This window comes from Kogia breviceps, chromosome 18 (assembly GCF_026419965.1).
Source record: "Kogia breviceps isolate mKogBre1 chromosome 18, mKogBre1 haplotype 1, whole genome shotgun sequence".
Taxonomy (NCBI): domain Eukaryota; kingdom Metazoa; phylum Chordata; class Mammalia; order Artiodactyla; family Physeteridae; genus Kogia; species Kogia breviceps.
In genome coordinates, this window is record NC_081327.1 from 3,345,544 (window position 1) to 3,367,887 (window position 22,344).

Here is a 22,344-nt window from a genome sequence, read left to right on the forward strand (position 1 = left end):
TATCTTTTTGAACTATAGTTTTGTCTGGATATATGCCCAGGAGTGGGATTGCTGCATCATGTGGTAACTCTAGTTTTTTTTAGGACCTTCCATACTGTTCTCCAAAGTGGCTGCACCAATTTACATTCCCACCAACAGAGCATGAGGGCTCCCTTTTCTCTGCACCTCCTCCAGCATTTGTTATTTGTAGATTTCTTAATGATGGCCATTCTGACTGGTGTGAGGTGATACCTCATTGTAGTTTTGATTTGCATTTCTCTAATAATTAGCGATGATGAGCATCTTTTCATGTGCCTGTTGCCCATCTGTGTCTTCTTTGCACAAATGTCTATTTAGGTTTTCTGTCCACTTTTCAGTTGGGTGGTTGTTGTTTATTGAGTTGTATGAGTTGTTTGTGTACTTTGGAAATTAAGCCCTTGTTGGTCGCATTGTTTGCAAATATTTTCTCCCATTCTGTAGGCTGTCTTTTCATTTTGTTTACAGTTTCCTTTGCTGTACAAAAGCTTGTAAGTTTGATTAGGTCTCATTTGCTTATTTTTGCTTTTATTTCTATTGCCTTGGGAGACTGACCTAAGATAACGTTGGTATGATTTTTTTTTTTTTTTTTTTTTTGTGGTACACGGGCCTCTCACTGTTGTGGCCTGTCCCGTTGTGGAGCACAGGCTCCGGACGCACAGGCTCAGCGGCCATGGCTCACAGGCCCAGCCGTTCCGTGGCACGTGGGATCTTCCCGGACCGGGGCGCGAACTCGCGTCCCCTGCATTGGCAGGCGGACTCTCAACCACTGCGCCACCAGGGAAGCCCCGTTGGTATGATTTATGTCAGTATGTTTTGCCTATGTTCTCTTCTAGGAGTTTTATGGTGTCATGTCTTATGTTCATGTCTTTAAACCATTTTGAATTTTTTTGTGTATGGTGTGTGGGTGTGTTCTAACTTCATTGGTTTGCATGCAGCTGTCGAATTTTTCCAACACCATTTCCCGAAGAGACTTTTTCCCATTGTATATTCTTGCCTCCTTTGTTGAAGATTGACCATAGGTATATGGGTTTATTTCTGGGCTCTCTATTCCAGTGATCTATATGGCTGTTTTTTGTGCCCGTACCATGCTATTTTGATTACTGTAGCTTTGTAGTACTGTCTGAAGTCTGGGAGGGTTATGCCTCCTGATTTTTCTTTTTCCTCAGGATTGCTCTGGCATTTCTGGGTCTTTTGTGGTTCTGCATACATTTTAGGATTATTTGTTCTAATTCTGTGAAAAATGTCATGGATAATTTGATAGTGATTGCACTGAATCTGTAGATTGCTTTGGGTAGTATGGCCAATTTAGCTATATTCTTCAAATCCAAGAGTATGGGGTATCTTCCCATTTCTTTGAATCGTCTTGAATTTCCTTTATTAATGTTTTGTAGATCTCAGCATATACGTCTTTTGCCTCCTTGGTGAGGTTTATTTCTAAGTAATTTACTTTTTAAATGTGATTTTAAAAGGGATTGTTTGTTTATATTTGTTAACATTTCATTGTTAGTGTAAAAAAATGCAACCGATTTCTGTGTGTTAATCTTGTATCGTGCTACCTTGTTGAATTTGTTGATCAGTTCTAGTAGTTTTTGTGTGGAGTCTTTAGGGTTTTTTATTTTTATATATAGTATGTCATCTTCATGTAGTGACAATTTTACCTCTTCCCTTTCAATTTGGATTCCTTTTATGTCTTTTTCTTGTCTGATTTCTGTAGCTAGGACTCCCAATACTATGTTGAATAGAAGTGAGAGTGGACATCCTTTTCTTGCTTCAGATTTTAGTGGAAAGGCTTTCAGCTTTTCACCATTGAGTATTATATTGACTGTGGGTTTGTCATAAATAGCTTTTATTATGTTGAGGTGTTCCCTCTGTACCCATTTTTGTAAGCTTTTATCATGAATGGGTGTTGAATTTTATCAAATGCTTTTTCTGCATCTATTGAGAGGATCATGTGTTTTTTGTCTTTTCTTTTGTTGATGTGGTGTATCACATTGATTCTGCATATGTTGAATGATCCTTGTGACCCTGGGTTGAATTTAACTTGGTTGTGTTGTATGACTTTTTTTGTATTGTTGGATTTGGTTTGCTAATATTTTGAGAATGTTTGTATCCATATTCATCAAAGATATTGGTCTGTAATTTTCGTTTTCTTGGTGGTGTCTTTGGTTTTGGTATCAGGGTGATTGTGGCTTCATAGAATGTCTTTGGGAGTGTTCCTTCCTCTTCATTCTTTTGGAAGAGTTTGAGAAGGATCAGTTTAAGTTCTTCTTCATTAGTTTGGTAGAATTCACCTGTGGAGCCATCTGGTCATGGACTTGTTTGTAAGGAGTTTTTAAAATTACAGATTGTATTTCACTTCTAGTGATCAGTTTGTTCAAATTTTCTATTTCTTTTTGATTCAGTTTTGGTGGGCTGTATGTTTCTAGAAACTTGTCCATTTCTTCTAGGTTATCAGATTTGTTGGCATATAATTGTTAATAGCATTCTCTTACGGTTTTTTGTATTTCTGCAGTATCAGTGGTGATTTCTCATCTTTCATTTCTTTTGTTTATGTGGATCTTCTCTTCTCTTCTTGGTAAGCCTGTCCAGAGGTTTGTCAATGTTGTTTACTCCTTCAGAGAACCAGCTCTTGGTTTTATTGATTTTTTTCTATTCTTTAATCTCTATTTTATTTATTTCCTCTCTGATCTTTATTTCCCTTCTTTTGCTGATTTTAGGTTAGGTTTTGTTCTTTTTTCTAATTCTTTTAGATGGTGAGTTAGGTTGTTTAATTTAGATTTAGCTTGTTTCTTGAAGGCCTGTATCACTATGAACTTCCCTCTAATAACTGCTTTTGCTGCATCCCATAGATTTTGCAGAGTTGTTTTCATTGTCATTTGTCTCAGGTATTTTAAAATTTCTTCTTTGATTTCATCATTGACCAATTGGTTATTTTAATAGCAATTTGTTTATTCTCCATGTAATTGTTTTTTCTTGTTTCTTTTTCTGTTGTTGATTTCTACTTTCATGCCGTTGTGGTCAGAAAAGATGCTTGAAATAATTTCTATACTCTTAAATGTGTTGGCTTCTTTTGTGCCCTAGTATGTGGTCAATCCTAGAGACTCTTCCATGTGCACTTGAAAAGAATGTGTATTCTGCTTTTTTGGGGGAGGGGGATGTAATGTCCTGAAAATGTCAGTTAAGTCTAACTCTTCTATTGTATCATTTAGGATCTCTGTTGCTTTATTGATTCTCTGTCTAGAAAATTTGTCCATTGATGTCATTGTTGTGTTAAAGTCTCCTACTGTTCTTGTAGTCCCATCAATTTCTCCCTTTATGTCTGTTACTATTTGTTTTATGTATTTGGGCACTCCTATATTGGGTACATATACGTTGATGAGTATAATATCTTTTTCTTGTAATGATCCCTTTATCATTATATAGTGTCCTTTATCTTTCTTTATAGCCTTTGTTTTAAAGTCTATTTTGTCTGAGTATTGCTACCCTTGCTTTCTTGTCATTTCAGTTTGCATGAAATATCCTTTTCCATCCCCTCACTTTGAATCTAGGTATGTCCTTTGTCCTTAAGTGGGTCTCTTATAGGCAGCATATTGTAGGCTCTTGTTTTTTATCCAATCTGCCACTCACTCTGTGTTTTTTTTCCAAAAGGATAGTTACCTTTTTTAAAAAAATTAATTTATTTTTGGCTGCGTTGAATCTTTGCTGTGTGCGGACTTCGTCTAGTTGTGGCAAGCGGGGGCTACTCTTCCTTGCAGTGCTTGGGCTTCTCATTGCGGTGGCTTCTATTGTTGCGGAGTATGGGCTCTAGTCATGTGGGCTTCAGTAGTTGTGGCACGTGGGCTCAGTAGCTGTGGTTCACGGGCTCTAGAGCACAGGCTCAGTAGTTGTGGCGCATGGGCTTAGTTGCTCCGCAGCATGTGGGATCCTCCTGGCCAGGTCTTGAACCCGTGTCCCCTGTATTGGCAGGTGAATTCTTAACCGCTGAGCTACCAGGGAAGCCCCAACTCTGTGTTTTTGATTGGAACATTTAGTTCCTTGACACTTAAGGTAATTATTGATAGATTTGTATTTATTGCCATTTTAAACCTTGTTTTCCCATTGATTTTGTATTTCTTTGTTGTCCCTTCCTTTTTCTTTTTGTCTTTCCTTCTGTGGTTTGATTTTTTTTGTATTATACTTGTGTTCTCTGTTTGGTTTTTATGAAAAATATGGAATGCTTCACAAATTTGCTTGTCATCCTTGCACTGGGGTTATGGTCATCTTCTCTGTATCATTCCAATTTTAGAATATGTACTAAAGTGAACACCAAGCAACTCTTAATGGTACTTACTTTCAAGGAGTCTGTAATTTATTTGCTAACTTATAAACCACAACTTACTGTAGCCTAAATGAAAACTGCTTAGTGGAAATGCAAATGACTACATGGGGATAAAGTAGGAAATGATGTATTCTTACTGGAAAAAGTCAGGCATTGAGGAGGAGCGAAAGTTGTATGTGAACTGAATGTTGAAAGAAATAAAGGATAAAATGTTGTCTGAGTGGAAGAAAATTTTCTCTATACTTCTAGGTTCTGGCTGGTGTAAAAGTGAATTTGACGTGAGACAGATTAACAGGAGAAAATCAAACATTTAATAGCATGTATGCATGGGAGAGACCCAGAAAAACTGAGTAACTACCCCAATGGCTGAAATCTTCACATTAAATACTACCTTCAACTAAAGATGATAGAGGATGTTGGGGGTAGTTGTTTGAGACTTCAGAGGGGAGGAAGGCAATTCACATGGGGATGGAAAAGCAAATGTTTGCTAAACAAATGTTTGCTGGGTCTTGCAGAGACAATGGGACACAGAGTGTGCTCTGATCTCTAAGAGTTGACCCTACCACACCTAGCCCATATTCTTTGCAGAGATCTCTGGTGATAGCTCTGTTCCTGTAACAGTCCCTCTATCTAAATTATTCAGGAAGTTAGGGGAAAGGTCAAAGTCTCTTCCTGAGTATTTTCAGCCTTGATTGTTTTCAGCGTGAAATAATATTTACGTCAAAAAGACATTTTGTAGGGGAGCAAAGTGAGTCACCCCGATACAAAGAATAAGGATGGGGATATTTTCTCTGAAGATGAGTGTGAACAAAGACAAGGGTGGGGTGTCCCTGGTGGCTCAGTGGTTGAGAGTCCGCCTGCCGATGCAGGGGACACAGGTTCGTGCTCCGGTCCGGGAAGATCCCATGTACCGCAGAGCAGCTGGGCCCGTGAGCCATGGCCGCTGAGCCTGCGCGTCCGGAGCCTGTGCTCCGCAACGGGAGAGGCCACAGCAGTGAGAGGCCCGCGTACCGCAAAAAAAAAAAAAAAGACAAGACAAGGGTGTATCAAGCCCTTTGCCATCCAATTCCATCTTCCTTCCCATCCCCATATACTGCATCTGTTAGTAGTCTGTCCTCCTCTGTCCAGCTGTCGTTCGGTTGACTCGTCCTTCAGTTCAGCTTACCAGACCAGCTCCCCGTCCCTGTCTTGACTTGTGACTTCTCATCCCACTGTGTGTTCTCAGCTCCAGCCATCTACAGCACTCAAGATGGAACGAATCCCTTCTTTTTATCTTCCCTAGGATTAAGAACGTCTCCCCTGCTGATGCTTATCGGGACTTCTGTCTGGCTTTCATTGGTAAGAAGACTCTGACACACCTGGTTCTGGAAGGCAGTGTCCACAGCGATGAGATGCTGTTGCTGCTGTTGTGTGAGATCCTGAAACACCCAAGGTGTAATCTGCAGCATCTGAGGTAGGCCTCCTGCCGTTGCTGTTCTCAGCCTGGAAAGGATGCTGTGAGCTCTGTGAACAAGCGAGAAGAGGGTGGCCGCTCTGATTGGGCACCATGTTAAACAGGGGAACATATTCTCACATGGAATATGGATGGCCTGTCAGCCTATAGTCTTGACCCAGCCAGCTAGCCTTCTGCATTGAATAAGGAGTCCTGAACGCAAGGAAACACTCAGAATTTTGTGTCGTCTTCCAGCTTAGGGACATGGCATCTCAGGTCGCCTGTTACCTACCTGTTGTGATTCAGAGTAGCCATCAGCCTTAATTGGTCACTCAGTGATGCTGTAGAAACGTCGAGTGTTCTGGTTCCCGGTAGCTCGCTGGTTTGACAGGTTCCCTTATCCGCAATGAGATCCCGTCACGAGTGCTCTGATTATCACCATCCATCGTCAGGATACCCTTCCACCCCCCTCTACTTAGTTGAGTAGCAACGTGCGGTACTGGCTAGTGACACAGGTTTTTGGATTTGGGAACCTTACACTGACATTTATAACCTATATGATGTTGAGCTGTTCCCTCATCCGTGAGATGGGGCTTTGAGGATTGAATGAAACATGGGATGTGAACTGCTGTGCATAGGCACCGGTCGCAAAGGGCAGCTCTTACCATTATGGACGATTTTTGATGGTTCTGTCTTTCATTAAATTAGAAAAAACATCTGTTACCCTGAAGTGTGTTTCTGTTTGCTTGTTTCTTTAGATTTTTATTCAAACAAGTAGAGTTGACGCAGAAGAGTCTTGAGAAGTGTGGGTAGTGAAATAACAATTGAAAGCACATGTTTTAAGCATGATATTAAAAAAATCAGATCACAGACTTAGGTTTGTGTGTTTTATGAAATGTCAAATTTATAGAAAACATTCGTTTTGAAATTCTCGAGGAAATTATACTTCATAATTTATGGCAAAGATGTTTACTAGTTGACACAGTATAAAAGTAAATGGTGACTCTGAAGTTGTGATAAATGACATTTCTAAGTGGATATACCGAAGCTCCAGAATGACAAATGGCTGGTGCAGAATCTCCTGTTTTTTGCTCATTGATTTGAGACACTTTACATGCCACCTTGTATCCAAATTATGTAAACTTATAAAGTTTTTGTTATAGGTTAATAAGCTTTGAGGGAAGAAAGGTACTGATTTTAAGAACTCCACTTTTGCTTATGACATACATTCTAATAGGTAGAGTATATGGATTGATTATATCCTTTATTTGCATGGCAAAGTATCATCTCTCCCCAAAGAACAGATGAAGGGAAAAAAGAATATTAAAAAGTTTAACTAACTTGTGAATATTTTGAACAGTAGGGGCAGAGCCATTATTCAAACAAGCTTGTCCTGGAGTCCTGTACTCTGATTTGTGTCTACAAGAGCAGCTGAGTTTCCGACCTCGTATAATGGATTGCCTCAATGTTCTCTAAAAGAGCTGCACCATGTTCACAGTTCCATCAACAGAAGTCATTTGCAGTGATTCTTGTTCTTGCAACACAAACTCAAACTTTGGACATGGCTGCCTAAGTGTCAAATTGTATCTCCTTGTTTTAATTAGCATATTCCCTAATAACTTATGAAATTGAACCTTTTGAGTTTCAGGCATCAATTTTTTTTTAAAGATTTTTTTTGATGTGGACCGTTTTAAAAGTCTTTATTGAATTTGTTACAATATTGCTTCTGTTTTATGTTTTGGTTTTTTGGCCCCGAGGCATGTGGGATCTTAGCTCCCTGACCAGGGATCGAACCTGCACCATCTGCATTGGAAGGCAAAGTCTTAACCAGTGGACCACCAGGGAAGTCCCCAGGCATCCAAATTGTTTTTCAGTAGAATCACATTTAAATTTAAGTGGGATTAGGATAGACTCAGGTCAGGGAAAGTGATACAAAAAGTGGGGTTTGAGAAATAGCAGGCCATGTTGGTGAAACTTCACACAGAATTGTATTACTGATTTTTTTTTGTGTGTGTGGTATGCGGGCCTCTCACTGTTGTGGCCTCTCGCGTTGCGGAGCACAGGCTCCGGACGCGCAGGCTCAGTGGCCACGGCTCACGGGCCCAGCCGCTTCGCGGCACGTGGGATCCTCCCGGACCGGGGCACGAACCCGCGTCCCCTGCATCGGCAGGCGGACTCTCAACCACTGCGCCACCAGGGAAGCCCTGATTTTTTTTTTTTTTTTTTCGTCTTAGAGATGAGGCTGGATGATCAAATGGCCACAGAGAAACTTGAAGAAGTAAAGGAGATCAGTTCTCTAATAGTTCAGGCCAGGGTTTGACACATGATGGAGTAGAATGACATGAGAATCAAGGATACAGTCTCCAAGCATAATTAGCCGACAGGGTATCTTTGTCCTCCCAGAAGAATGACTTTCCCCCATTTATCCCGCAGGTTGGGTTCTTGTTCTGACACCCCTCAGCGGTGGGCTGATTTCTCCTCGGCCCTCAAAATCAACCAGTCCCTGAAATGCCTGGATCTCACAGCCAGTGAGTTCCCGGATGAGGGTGTCAAGTTGCTGTGTTCGACTCTGAGACACCCAACGTGTTTCCTGCAGAAATTGTCGTAAGTCTCTCCTCTCTTCCCGTGAAACTTCTTCAGTTTAGGTCTGGGGCCACATAGAGAAGAGCGATGGTAAAGAGACCAGACTTACAGAGCAAACCCTGTGGGACCTCTTACTGATGGAGACACCTGGTACCCATTTTGGTCCCAGGTGGGTGACGCATGCATTTTTGCTTCCCCTTCCCTCCTTTCTGGTCCTTCAGGCTTTGATCACTAGCACAGGATAGAGAGGGTGGGCGCCCGCATTCAGGGCTGTCAGCTGGGAAGTTCGCACTTTGGAAATGTCTCACCACTTACGTGGTGCTTTTGCAGGTTGGAGAACTGTCGCCTTACGGAAGCCTGTTGTAAGGAGCTGTCTTCTGCTTTGATTGTCAACCAGAGGTTGACCCACCTGTCCTTGGGCAAAAACCACCTCGGCGTTGGCGGGGTGAAGATTCTGTGTGAGGGCTTGAGTTACCCCGAATGTCAACTGCAGACCTTGGTGTAAGTCCCTGCTGGCTTGTGTGTGTATTGTGTGTGTATTGTGCGTACATTCACACACCTGGATCCAAGCAGGACAGGAACAAGAGTACTTAATAATTCCACTTGAATGAAACCAGCAAGATCCTGGTGGAAATTAGGGAAAGAACAGTTAGAAACAGATGTTAATGTTTGCATGTCTTCTAAGAGTAAGGTTGACCTTCCAGCCTCTTCCTGTTCTGAGAATTTGAGTTAAGCACCTGCTTCTCAGGTCCGATGTTCCGTGTCTATTCTGAAAATTTCACATGACATCTTCCAGCAGATGGGAGTGGACCGGGTTATAGAGTAGCGTTCAAGACCGGAAAGGAAACCAGGTGTTCAGTTTACAGTGGCAGAGAGAGAAAAGGAGGAGGTCGTATTTCTGCTTCAGCGGTGTTCATTAGAAGAATATAAAATTTCCCGTACGATGCCACTACACAGACTCTGTTCTACAGAGTGGACTTGGGCATCTAAACAACAGCACACATCTGATGCTTATTGTGGATCAGCCAATCAGCTAATTAGAAAACCACAGTTTAGCCACTTAGTTTGCCTAATGGTCACATCTGTGTCGTGGGTGTGACGCCCGCTCTATAAACTGAGGTATCAGTGATCATTACCTGAAATACATAAAGGCAGTGTTTGACCAAACCTCCAGTTTGTAGGCTGTCACAACTTAATTTTAGATTTTGTTTTAGCTCCTCTGCCCAAGCGCCCTAGTTTCAAGGACGGTTTTCAGGTCTCACGTCATGCAAAGCATGGCATCTTTTGGTCCAGTTATAAATCACCTGCTGTTTGTCACGTCACTTCAGGCTCTACAGCCTCTGTCTCTCTTACGCCGTACTTGGGGCGCAAGGCTCTTTAGGGGTGATGGCGGGTCCACCTGCCTAACTGTACCATGGGAACATCCTTCTCTGTGGTCAGGAGGATTTGTAGGAGTCGAAGCTTGGAGGAGTCTGCAGTGTTTAAATTAGAGACATAGCCACTCATATCAGGAATCTTGTGCTTTTGATGTACCACAGTTATGCTGGGACAGTTAAATACAGGGCTTGAAATAAAACATAAGACAGGGAGAATGGAATCCCAATGACCTAACGGTGCAGAAAATAAGTGAGGCCTCAGATTCAGTCTCGGGTCTGTCTGAATCCAGAGCCCCTCGCCTATGTGATATGCTATCGTGCTAGGAGACGCGTGTCTGTCTCTCCATAATAAAAGGTGGCAGACAGAGGCCAGTTTAACACTGCCGTGTAGGCAGGGTAGACACAATGTAATTATCATTCCATGTGTTTTATGTTTTTATGTAGCCTGCCTGAAAGCATATGGCTCAAGGTAGCATATAAGTGATGCTGGAAACACATGTCACAGGACGTGTGTCACAGAGGGATAATCGACTTCTCTTCGTATGACTGTACTTGCAGGTTGTGTCATTGCAACATAAACAGACATGGCTGCAAATACATCTCAAAGCTCCTCCAGGGAGACTCCAGCCTAACAAACTTGGACCTGGCTTTCAACCCCATAGCCACTGGGTTGTGCTTTCTCTCCGAAGCTTTGAAGAAACCAAATTGTCACCTGAAATGTCTAGGGTAAGTTGCTTTTTTCGTTTTAAAGGTGTCTTGGAAATATTTGATCTTTCAGAGATTTTGAAATACAAACTGCAGTAGTGTCACTCTTTGTCTAGTTTTAGGAGCAAACGCCGGCAGCAATTGAATACGGGTAACTGGGTGTTTACCAAGTCGATCGGGGGCCAGAGGGAGTGGTTTTAAGTGGGAATAGCCTCCAGTGAAGTAGACTTCAGGATCACACTGCTTCTCGTGGGATCCAGTGATCGGGACACAGTGGGCCTACCCGAGTTCAATACCCAGGCAACTGTAGATGGATACTGCCCTCAGCGTATGCAGTGGCTCCAACAGGAGGGCGAACTTTGAATCACTTCTCTCTTCCAAGTCTGTCCAAGGTATCTCACTGATGCAAACCTCCTCTGCAGCCAGAAGCCTAATGGAAATAGAAGCTGGGTTATAGAAATGTAAAGACTTCCTCAGCCTTGAGGGAGAGGGCACACTCGGGTATACGGTGGTTTTGTTTACTCTCCTGGCATCTTGGCTTGTACCTGGGGAACTTAAAATTCTTGATGGTCCTGCTTCCCCCAGATGAACTCAATCTTGGAGGAAGTGGAGCCAGGTATCAGAATTTTTAAGGATATTCTGGTTGATTGTAATACTTAGTCAAGTCTGAGCTCCTCTGAAGTAGAAGTTGGAGAGGAAAATCCATGGTATCCACAGATGGGAATTCATCTCTCTGGATCACTGAACACGAGCCCAGCACCATAGCAAAGGCATTGAGCAGGGGCTTTGACATCAGAAGTTGGTTCAGATCCCATCTGATATTAATTCGCTGTGACGTAGGACATTTAAATCTTCCCTTGCAGAATGGACAGGTCTTCTCTAGGACCCATCCTGATAACAGCACAGTTAATGCCTTTGGTGAATTCCTTCGTGCACTCATCAGCCTCTTTGTACACATTTTTGTATAACAGGCATGTGAATCCATATTTGCTACCCCGTCTCAGACCGTTGTCTATGAGGGACCCCCTTCCTGTCTGTCGAACTTCATCTCATGCTTCTCTGGGGTACATCACTGAACTAGCCTCTCAGTTCCCAGAACCCACCCAGTTCTTTCTCCCACTGCAAGGTCTTTGCCCTTAGCGTTTTTAAAAAATTTTTATTGAATATAGTCGATTTACAATCTTGTGTTTCAAGTGTACAGCAAAGTGATTCAGTTGTACATATATATTCTTTTCTGGATTCTTTTTCATTGTAGGTTATTATAAGATGCTGAGTATACATCCCTACGCTATACAGTAGATTCTTGTGGGTTATCTATAGTATATATAGTACCGTGTATATGTTAATTCGCAACTCGTAATTTATCCCTCCCCTACCCCCTTTCCCCTTTGGTAACTATAAATTTGTTTTCTATGTCTGAGTCTATTTTTGTTTTGTAAATAAGTTCATTTGTATTTCGTGGGTTTTTCTTTTTCTTTTTTTGACTAGACCATACAGACCCTGGAGTTTGCAGGGCTGTCTGTCAATACTCCTCACCTTAGTCATTTTGGGGGAGAACAAACTAGTTTTGATAGTTCAGAGGTCTTCTGACTATCCTATCACAGCATGATCTGTTCTCCATAACAGATAGTAACTTGACTCTAGTATTTATACCTCTTTTAAACACTTATTTTTATGGAGGGGGAAATTCACACGACGTAAATGGACCACTGTACACTCGGTGAACAGCTCAGTGGCACTGAATATACTTGTGTAACCACTGCCACTGTCCAGTTCTAGAACGTTCTCATCCTCCCCAGTGGAGAACTCTATTCCCACGGAGCAGTCACTCTCCATTCCCTTCCACCCCTGGCGAACACAAATGTGTTTTCTCTTCTAAAGATTGACTTACTCTGTATATTTCACAGGTGGCGTTTTGTGTCGGACTGTTTTCAGCTAGCGTAATATTTTTCCGGGTTCATCCACATTGTAGCAGGTGTAAGCAATGTCATTCCTTATGTGGCTAAATAATACCCCGTTGTATGTTTTGTTCACCGTTTACTTGTTAATTTTACTTGGAGAGAAACTGAATCTATTTTCTGTATCTCCGGCGGCTACCATAGTGCCTGGGGCACCACATTATAGATAGATGTGCGGGGGGTGCGTGTGGCCGAGGGGCCATCTGGCTTGAGTTGTCTAACTAGGGTGTATATATAAGCTGGCATGAGCTGTATCTTACCCCAAAGGGTGTCTCCCTCTCTCCTCCACCGGCAGAGACATCTCTTAGTCCAGAAGGAGCTCTGGGAAAAGGAGGTAAGGAACGCAGGCCATGGTGACATAATGCGGTACGAGCTTAAGTAACTCAGCTTGCTGTAACGTCTCAGAGAAAACAATCCTGTTCTGTTCACCGACTTCTAAGCTTCTGCTCTTTTGTTCCTTCCATCATTTCACACCTCACGTTCAGACTATCTTGAGGCACTTTCTTCCAGAGACCTACAAGGTGACCATCTACCACCTTACCATCTATACCACTAATGCTTCATCTGGGTTACCAGCTGTCAGAGGGATTTTTACATTTTTTACTGGAGTATATAGTTGCTTTACAATGTTGTGTGAGTGTCAGGTGCACAGCAAAGTGAGTCAGTTACACATATACATGTATCCCCTCTTTTTTAGATTCTCTTCCCATAGAGGTCATTACAGAGTATTGAGTAGAGCTCCCTGTGCTGTAGAGTAGGTTCTTACTAGTTATCTGTTTTCTATATAGTGGGGTGTCTGTGTCAATCCCAGTCTCCCAGTTCATCCCTCCCCGACACCTTTCCCCTCTGGTAACCACAAGTTTATTTTCTACATCTGTGACTCAGTTTCTGTTTTGTAAATAGGTTCATTTGTGCCGTTTCTTTACAGTCCACATACAAGCGATGCCATATAGAGATATTTGTCTCTGTCTGTCTGACTGACGTCACTCAGTATGTCATCTGGATTTATTTCATTATCTCTGGATGTATGTAGTCTGCACGTTGCGGTTCTTGATTTCCCAGCACTGGATCTCAACCCATCACCCCCGAGGTGTCTTTCAACTTGGAAGCCAGCCCATAGCACTTGTCTTTCAAAAGACTCGAAAGCTCCTCGTATCGCTGTGGATGAAATCGGAAGGTTTCACAATAGCCTACGAGATCCTCCGGGGTCCTACAGACGGAGGAGTGGTTATCAGCCACTCTTTCTACTTTCCTGCTAGCTTGGCATTTCGGCTACACTGGCTTCCTTCCCCCAAATATCCTCATGGTTCTCTCTGTGTTTTACTTTTTTCCCCGCATGTCATCTTCACAATGTGGAATTCACTGACCGTCACAAATCTACTTAATCCTTCTCTGTCCCGTGAATCCTAATCCTGTTGATTTTGTTCTGACACTGTTATCCCGTCTTCAATGCAGCGTGTCCTGATGTCACTAAAATAAGCTCCATGAAGAAAATAACGTTCATTTCTTTGCTGCTAGGTCCTCGGCAAGTAAGAGTATGCCTGGCGACGTGGTAGATCCTCCTTAAGAACTCGCTTAGATGAGTGGGTTTCTGTACTTTCTCAACAGGCTCTGGGGCTGTTCCATCACCCCTTTCAGTTGCCAGGATCTCGCGTCTGCTCTTACTAGCAACCAGAGCCTGGAAACTCTGGACCTGCGCCAGAACTTCTTGGGGCCTAGTGGAGTAACGGCGCTCCTGGGGGCTTTGAAACAGAAGAATGGGCCCCTCAAGACGCTCAGGTTGCAGATAGACAAATCTACCACGGAAGTCCAGACGCTGTTGAAGGATGTGAAAGAGAGCAATCCAGAATTGACCATTGAAAGCAATAATGCCAGGACAGCCAGGCCCTTATGTTGTAACTTCCTCTCCTGAAGGAAGAGGGGACCCGCTCGCATGTGCCCAGAGGGGGCCGCCTGAGATCTCCAAGACATCTCATGAGTGGAGATCAGAACATCAGATGTTAATTACCGGGTCAAAATGTAGAATTGAGCACTGGTTTTTCACGCTCTGGTTTCCGGTAGATGCCACACAAGTCACATACCCACTTGGTGTTAAAATGTTTTCTCTCACAAGGATAATAAAAAGCAAAGCACTTTGTTTGATGCTGTACTTATTAACACGCCCAACAGCTACCTCAGGGTAAGCTTGGCTTACTTAGTCTAGGGAGAAATGCTACAACGTTCATAGATGATTCTGTGGGTTTCTTCTGTTTTTCTGCCCTCGCTCAGGTTTTTCTTGGCGTAATGTGATAGTTGCCCAGTGAGCCTCCGTGATCAGCGTGGCTTGTGGTTTTCTTAATCAGTTTTATGATATTCTGATCCAGGAGTTGGTGAGCTTTCTCTGTAAAGGGCCCGCTAGCTAATACTGGGTTGGCCAAAAAGTTCATGTGGGTCTTTTCCTTAAGAAAAGCCCAAACAGGGCTTCCCTGGTGGCGCAGTGGTTGAGAGTCCGCCTGCCGATGCAGGGGACGCGGGTTCGTGCCCCGATCCGGGAAGATCCCACGTGCCGCGGGGCGGCGGCCCGTGAGCCGTGGCCGCTGCGCCTGCGCGTCCGGAGCCTGTGCTCCGCAACGGGAGAGGCCACGACGGTGAGAGGCCCGCGTACCGCAAAAAAAAAAAAAAAAAAGAAAAGCCCAAACAGACTTTTTGGGCTAACCCAGTATTTTGGGTTTTGCAGGCTCTGTGGTGTGTCGTAAAGTAACTACTCATCTCTGCCATTGTAGCGTGAAACAGCCAAAGACAGCACATAAGAGAGTGGACGGGGCTGCATTCCAATAAAACTTTACCAAAACAGGCAACAGACCAGATCTGGCCCACGTGCTGCGGTTTTGCCAATTCCTGTCCTGAGCTGTCCTGTTATTGAGAGGCATACATCTGACCGCATCCCTCCTCTCTTCAGATGCTCAGTGATTCTGTGTGTATGTAATCCATACCTGTTGCCGGTAACTCATAGAAGAGGCTGGAAAGCCAGTTCAGAACTTTAAAAAAATAAAGTCACCACTTGGTGCTAATTTCTAGGCACTGACAAAAGTAATCGCTCCTTCCTTAATTTTTTCCACCAAACTTAAGAGGTGGGTGATAAGAGCACCTTCACTAGTCCTGTACTGATACGGGAGCCTTTATCCATAGGGGACATTATCATAAAGTCCCAGTTACAGAAACAACGGCCTATAGTCAGTGATTTAGCTTGAAAGCTTAAACGACACAATTTGTTTTGGATTTACGATAACGTTTTCAGTGAACTTGTCTCCCCGACAGTTTTCACCTGATAACTATAAAACCCCCAAATTTCACATTTTTAGGGGCGATGAAATGTATTTTTAAAACCTTATTCCTGGGACTTCCCTGGTGGCGCAGTGGTTAAGACCGCCTGCCAATGCAGGTGACACGGGTTCGAGCCCTGGTGCCGCGGAGCAGCTAAGCCGTGTGCCACAACTACTGAGCCTTCGCGCTACAGCTGGTGAGCCACAACTACAGAGCCGGCGTGCCACAACTACTGAAACCCATGCACCTAGAGCCCGTGCTCTGCAACAAGTGAAGCCACTGCAATGAGAAGTCCACGCACTGCAACAAAGAGTAGCCCCCGCTCGCCGCAACTAGAGAAAGCCTGTGCGCAGCAATGAAGACCCAACGTAGCCGGGGGGAAAAAAAGGAACAAAACAAAACCTTGAATAATTTAGCTGGTATACACTTGAAAACTAACAGGTGTTATCCCTCAGTATTTTGAAGATATTATTGCATAGGTGTTAGTTTTCGTTGTTGCTGTTGGAATACCTGCTCTTGGTCAAATTGGCATTTCTTTGTAGCATTTCTCTGTAGTCAGTCACCCCTTTATTCTGGCTGTTGAGACGTTCTCTTCGATTTGTCTTTGAGTACTGACATGTTTAAGTATGGATATTCTTTTTATTTCCTATTTTTTATTTTCTTTTATGCTAGGGATTCAGAGCTCTGGGAAAATATTTGGCTGTTATCTCTTTCTATATTGTCTCCCATTTTCTGTGTCTCATTTTACCTTTCACATTATTCCTGCTGTGCCATATTTTTTTGTGGGTTAAACATCACATTAGTTCTTTCAACCCATCAACTGGAAGATAAGGACCACGAGTTAACATAGATCTGTGAACTCAAGTATGGAGGTAGGGTGGCTTACCTTTGTTGCTCGTTGATACCAGGAAGGACCCAGTTTCTCTGTTCTGCGTTGCCATCCTAAGCAGGCCCTTATTAAGATAAATCAGCTCAAACACTCAAGGCTGCTGTGGTATTTGGGGTGACACTCAGCTGATACTTAAGTCAGGCTTTTGGATGCCAGTGTTTCGTGGGACATGGTTAGGCCAGGATTTCAAGGAAGTAGGTGGAGGAATTGAGTATGGATCAGGAGGAGCGATCGCGTTATGAGAGGCGAGGCTGAGCGAGTAAAAATTCAGCGTTCTCCTTGAGCCACAAGGCTCTTGGGTAGGATTTCTTAAAAAAGATACGGGGACTTCCCTGGTGGCGCAGTGGTTAAGACTCTGTGCTCCCAATGCAGGGGGTCCGGGTTCGATCCCTGGTCAGGGAACTAGATCCCGCCACTAAGAAGTCCGCATGCTGCAACTAAGGAACGGGCGAGCCGCAACTAAGGAGCCTGCCTGCTGCAACAAAGACCCAGCACAACCTAAATAAATAAATAAATGAATATTTTTTAAAAGTTACAAATATAGTCGAGAGAGATTGTGATTGACAGTGTCTGGGTCAGGCCCTCCCAGAGTTTTAAATACATTCTGATTGACACTCTGCAGCAGTTCATTCCCCCCTGCCCCCCAAAGAGCATGTTATTTTATCTATTTATAAAGAAGGAAACAGGGAGAGGACTCCCTGCCCCTGTGTGACATGGCCTGTAAGAAGCAGACTAAGGCTTGAAAACAAAACTCTTCAGACTGTAAAGCCTGTGGCTTCTCTTATAGCTCACTTTGTGCAGAATTTTTTTTTTTTTTTTTACACGGGCCTCTCACCGTTGTGGCCTCTCCCGTTGCGGAGCACAGGCTCCGGACGCGCAGGCTCAGCGGCCACGGCTCACGGGCCCAGCCGCTCCGTGGCACGTGGGATCTTCCCGGACCGGGGCACGAACCCGCGTCCCCTGCGTCGGCAGGCAGATTCTCAACCACTGCGCCACCAGGGAATCCCTGTGCAGCAATTTTTAAAAAGTCTTATGGAGTGGGGGTAAAGCAGCATAGAGTTTAGGACACTGTAGATCAGTGGTTCTCAGTAGAAGGGATTTTTTTTTGCCACCCCGGGGACAATGTTTGCAGATATTTTTATTGTTACCACTAGGGGGCGCTCCTGGCATTCAATGGTGGAGACCAGGTATGTTGCTCAACGGATATCCTGCAACGCACAGGACAGCTCCTGCCCCAATGACCCCACCCAAAGTTTCAATAGTGCTGACATTGAGAAAGTCTACAGTCTGCCCATTCATTGCTGTGGAGTAAGACAGTGGTCTTCCACTGGGCAGGATTTTGCCCCCAGTCTGGCAATGTCTGGAGACTTCTAGAAAATCACGGCATGATACACATCACATCAATGTCAGCATTTTCGTCGTCTTCAAGTATACAGTTCAGCAGCATTCAGTATATTCACAACATTGTGCCATCATCTAGCTCCAGGACTTTTTCATCACCCCAGAAGGAAGCCCCGTACCCATGAATCTACTTTGTCTCTACGGATTTGACTGTTCTGGCTTTTTCTGGGTCACGACCGGCTGTGCTACTAGCTTGTAGTGGGCAGAGGCCAAGCGTGCTGCTAAACATCCTGCAATGCACACACAGCACTCATCACCCTGAGGTCGAAAACCCCACAGCAGATGGACCGCATGTGATGTCTTCAGGATATTGCACCCTCCCACGGGTCCCCAGCTGGGTAAAAAAGACCGAGGAGGGGTGGTGTCTCTTCCTTCGAGAGAGAGCAGGTGTTAAAAACCTCAGCCTTGTGGTGTCAGGAGGGCCTCCCTCAGCATCCCGCAGCCTCAGCCCCTTCATGGCTCAGCTCTGCTGGGGCCAGAGGGCTTGGATGGTTGCAGAATCATGGCTCATGTTCTCGCCATGCTGCTGAGCCTTGGTGAGTCCCAGAGAGAAGGTGGGGGACACCTGTTACTGGAAGTGGGGGTGAACTCTTGGCTTTGCGGTTGGTCTCACCAGGTCTCTCTTCCAGGCCATGCGTATGAGCCAGGAGAGCCAGGCATGGGAAGGCGAGTCCTTCCCCCAAGGGGATGCTTATCTAACTTGTGTTTTTTTTTTTTTAGCAGTCAGAACACACACACCATTTATCATTTTCTCTCTTACGTAGGTGTAGTTTTTGGTACCCCCAAATCATTACAATAGTAACGTCAAGGATCACTGATCACGGAGAATAATAAGAATAATAAAGCATAATAATTTTAAAAAAGTTTGAAATAAGGCAAATATGACCAAAATGTGACACAGAGAGAAAGTGAGCAAAGAGTGTTGTAAAAATGGCACTGGTAGACCTGCTTGACGGAGTTGCCACAAACCTTTAATTTGTTAAAAAAAAAAAAAAGAAAACCTGCAAAGCATAATCAAACGTATGCCTGTATTTCAGTAGTTCATTCTTTTTTATTGCTGAGTTCACTGTTTACTCTTTTTTTTAAGATTTTTTTTTTTTTTTTTTGGTGTGGGCCATTTTTAAAGTCTTTATTGAATTTGGTATGATATTGCTTTGGTTTATGTTTTGGTTTTATGGCCGGCAGGCATGCGGGATCTTAGCTCCCCTACCAGGGATCGAACCCGCACCCCCTGCAGTGGAAGGCGAAGTGTTAACCACCGGGCGGCCAGAGACGTCCCACACTCTCTCTCTGTTTGTTATTTCACATTATGCTGTAGAGACAAGCAAAAGTCATTCTCCTGCGGATGGACTTTGGGCCGTTTCCATGACCTGTTGATTTAGAACTGTGTCCTGAGGCACCTCGGAGGTATGCAAGGTCCGCTCGGGATTAGCTGCTAAAGTAGGGGGTCAAAACTGCCATGTTACACCTCACTGGGAAGGAGCTGATTAGCTTTCCAGGGGCTGGGATTCCCCTGGCCTTCTTGCCCTTGGTGCAGTGTCAGTGTTAAGGGAGAGGCAACCAAGGTTAAGTCAGAAACCGGTAAAGCAGAGGCAGTCACAGCTGCCTGATGACCGGCTAATGGGAACCTCAGCTTCTTCTGGAGTTTAGGGAACGCTAAGCGCTAAACAAGTCACGCTCTCGTTTTGCACGAGGCGGTTGTGAAAGACAGATTTGGGGTCATAAAGTCACTTCTAGAAAAGGCTCAGTAAGAGGGATGGCACGGAGAGCTGAATCCGGGGAGACTCAGGGCTTGATACTTCTTTGCAGGATTACTAGCCAGACCTTCTCTTTCAGCAATTCCGATTCCTGGATTCCGAGCAAGAGGTCTGGGACCACCGAGTGTCTGGGTCCTCCAGAAGTGGAACATTCCATCGTGGTCTCGGGGCGAGGGGTGGGGAGACCTTCACACTTAAGGTAGAGAGAAACCTCCAGTGTCCAGAGCACACACCCCACACACACCTAAGAGACGGATCCAGGTAGAGCGGCGAAATACCATTCTTTCTGTGCAGGCAGAGGGCCCTGATCAGAGCTCAGTGACCCAATGGAACAGTCGATGACGGGCAAGCGAAACTCACACGGACACTGAGGTCAGGGCTGGGCTGGGATCTGTTCTCTGCAGCAGATCCACTGCCTGACACCCCATCCTAAGGCTCAGTCCGTTTGAGTCGCGTTCAGACTCTTCACTCGGAGCCCAGCCCCTGCTCTGGGACCCAGGCTAGACTCCGGGATCTCTCTCCAGACCAGCAGTTCTCAAATGGGGGTGATTCCGCTCTCTCCTCACCCCCCACGTCAAGAGACATTTGGGGCTGTTACAACTCGGGGAGGGTGGCGCTCCTGGTGGGCGGAGTCCAGAGCCGCTGCCAGACGTTTTGCAATGCGCGCTACGGCGAAGAATTGTCTAGCCCCGCGAGTCAACGGTGCCGAGGTTGAGAAACCCTGGTTTACGAGATTCTTGCCCCCCCAAATAACCACCATCTTGGACCAGTCAATTTGGGGAAAAAGGCAGGGTTCCAAGTCTGGGGCAATTCTGCAAACTCCGCTTAGGGTAAGACACCCCTCTTTTTAGAAGAGTTGGCAATATAGGTCCCATGTGAATGAGAAGAGAGGAAGCAAAGCTGGAGCAGAGAAATAGACCGAGGTAATTTACAAAGAAAGAGATTAACCAAAACGTCCTTCATGGGCCCTGCCGACCCCTTTGCTCACCTTTCAGTCGGGTTCCCCTCGCGTGCTCTGCTGCAGTCGTGCTGGATGTCTTGCTACTTCCCTGCCTTGGGCTTTCCACCTGCTGTTCTTTCTGTCCGCTGGGTGAGCGTTTTGGAGGCCTTTCAGTATTTGATGTGGCCGCCCTTCTCTGCGCCGTCGGCACGTCCTCACCCAGCGGGCCACCGGCTCTCACGGAGGTCCGTCCCCCATCACACCCACCTTTTCCCATCACCCTGTTTATGTCCTTACAAGCCAGGGGTTCCTATCTGGGTGGCTCTTCATTTTGTCCTCAGGAGACATTTGGCGCTGCCCAGAGAGACTTTTGGTTGTCGCACATTGGGTGGGTGGGTGGTCCTGGCATCTAGTGCTGGCAGAGGCCAGGGATGCAATGCTTAGGACAGTCCCTGCTGTGCACTGGATTGTGTCCCAAGTGCACGTGTTGAAGCCCTAACCCGCCAAGCTGACTGTATTTAGAAGAGAAAACGGGGCTTCCCTGGTGGCGCAGTGGTTAAGATCCCGCCCGCCAATGCCGGGGACACGGGTTCAAGCCCCGGTCTGGGAAGATCCCACATGCCGCGGAGCCACTAAGCCCGTGCGCCACAACTACTGAGCCCACGTGCCACAGCTACTGAAGCCCGCGCGCCTAGAGCCCATGGTCCGCAACGAGAGAAGCCACCGCAACGAGAAGCCCGCGCACCGCAACGAAGAGTAGCCCCCGCTCGCCGCAACTAGAGAAAGCCGGCGCGAAGCAACGGAGACACAACGCCGCCCAAGACAAGTAAATAAAATAAATAAAAAATTTTTAAATGTTAGAAAAAAAAAGAAACAGATTTGGGCATCTATCATAGAGAAATTGAAACCATGGCATTAAATGAAGTGAACCAGGCTTGCGTTCAGAGATACGTGGGTCCACCATAGAACCGTAAAGCTGTGGCATTGGAGAGCCCGAAACCCCGGTGGTGGAGGGACAGATGTGAGTAGGGAGGTGTCCGAAAATGCTTAGTGAGTTGCCTTTGCCTTAAGGATAAAATGTGCATTTGTTTATGTGGCTTCCATGGCCACGCTTGATCTGTCTCCTGCATTTGCCTAGCATCATCCACAGCTGCTCTTTTCTGTCACAATCAGAGCTCTAGCTATACTGAACGTTTTCATCCTCTGTCTTACATCTGAGCCTTTGGATACATTGGTAGAGACAGCTGCCATCTTCCCCTTTCTTCACCCCTGTATCCCCGTCAATGTCTCTCTATAATGGAATCTTTCACAGGAAGGGGCTCCAAGGGCATCCTCTAGTTCCTCTCTCATGAGACATTTATTTTCTCACTTCTTTTAAAATCTCTACTCCTGGACAAGAAATTCTGTTTTGGTGGGGATAATGTTTGCCTTGGTGTGTTGTACTCTCACCAGTGCCTGACACATAGTAGGCTCTTATAACAAGGGCTGGAATTGCTTATTACAACTCTGTTACCTTCCACTTCATTGGTAACGGAGGTGCCAGTATTAAGCTTGCCGCAGAGCTATTTGGAATAAAGGCTACATCCACAACCTCCCTTGCATCTAGGTGCGGAAAGCTATTAAGTTCTGACCGTGGGGAAATAAGTGAAAGTGTTTTTGGAGTG

The 22,344-nt window shown here is 45.0% G+C and overlaps 1 protein-coding gene and 1 non-coding gene across 5 annotated transcripts in view; one reads left to right on the forward strand and one right to left on the reverse strand.

The window, feature by feature from the left end:
- Window positions 1–22,344, forward strand: part of NLRP7 (NLR family pyrin domain containing 7) — a 46,657-nt gene that overhangs the window by 6,303 nt on the left and 18,010 nt on the right. For 2 of the 4 annotated variants that reach the window (XM_067018799.1, XM_059044044.2), the window contains 5 exons: window positions 5,619–5,789; window positions 8,202–8,372; window positions 8,682–8,852; window positions 10,286–10,453; window positions 13,999–14,302. In XM_067018799.1, the coding sequence (XP_066874900.1) occupies window positions 5,619–5,789; window positions 8,202–8,372; window positions 8,682–8,852; window positions 10,286–10,453; window positions 13,999–14,302 (985 nt within the window). Of the gene's footprint in view, window positions 1–5,618; window positions 5,790–8,201; window positions 8,373–8,681; window positions 8,853–10,285; window positions 10,454–13,998; window positions 14,303–22,344 lie in introns of those variants that run through there. The other 2 variants (XM_067018802.1, XM_067018801.1) reach the window with 1 other exon arrangement.
- Window positions 4,221–4,324, reverse strand: LOC131745684 (U6 spliceosomal RNA). The gene has a single exon (XR_009332417.1). It is a non-coding gene; the product is annotated as a U6 spliceosomal RNA (small nuclear RNA).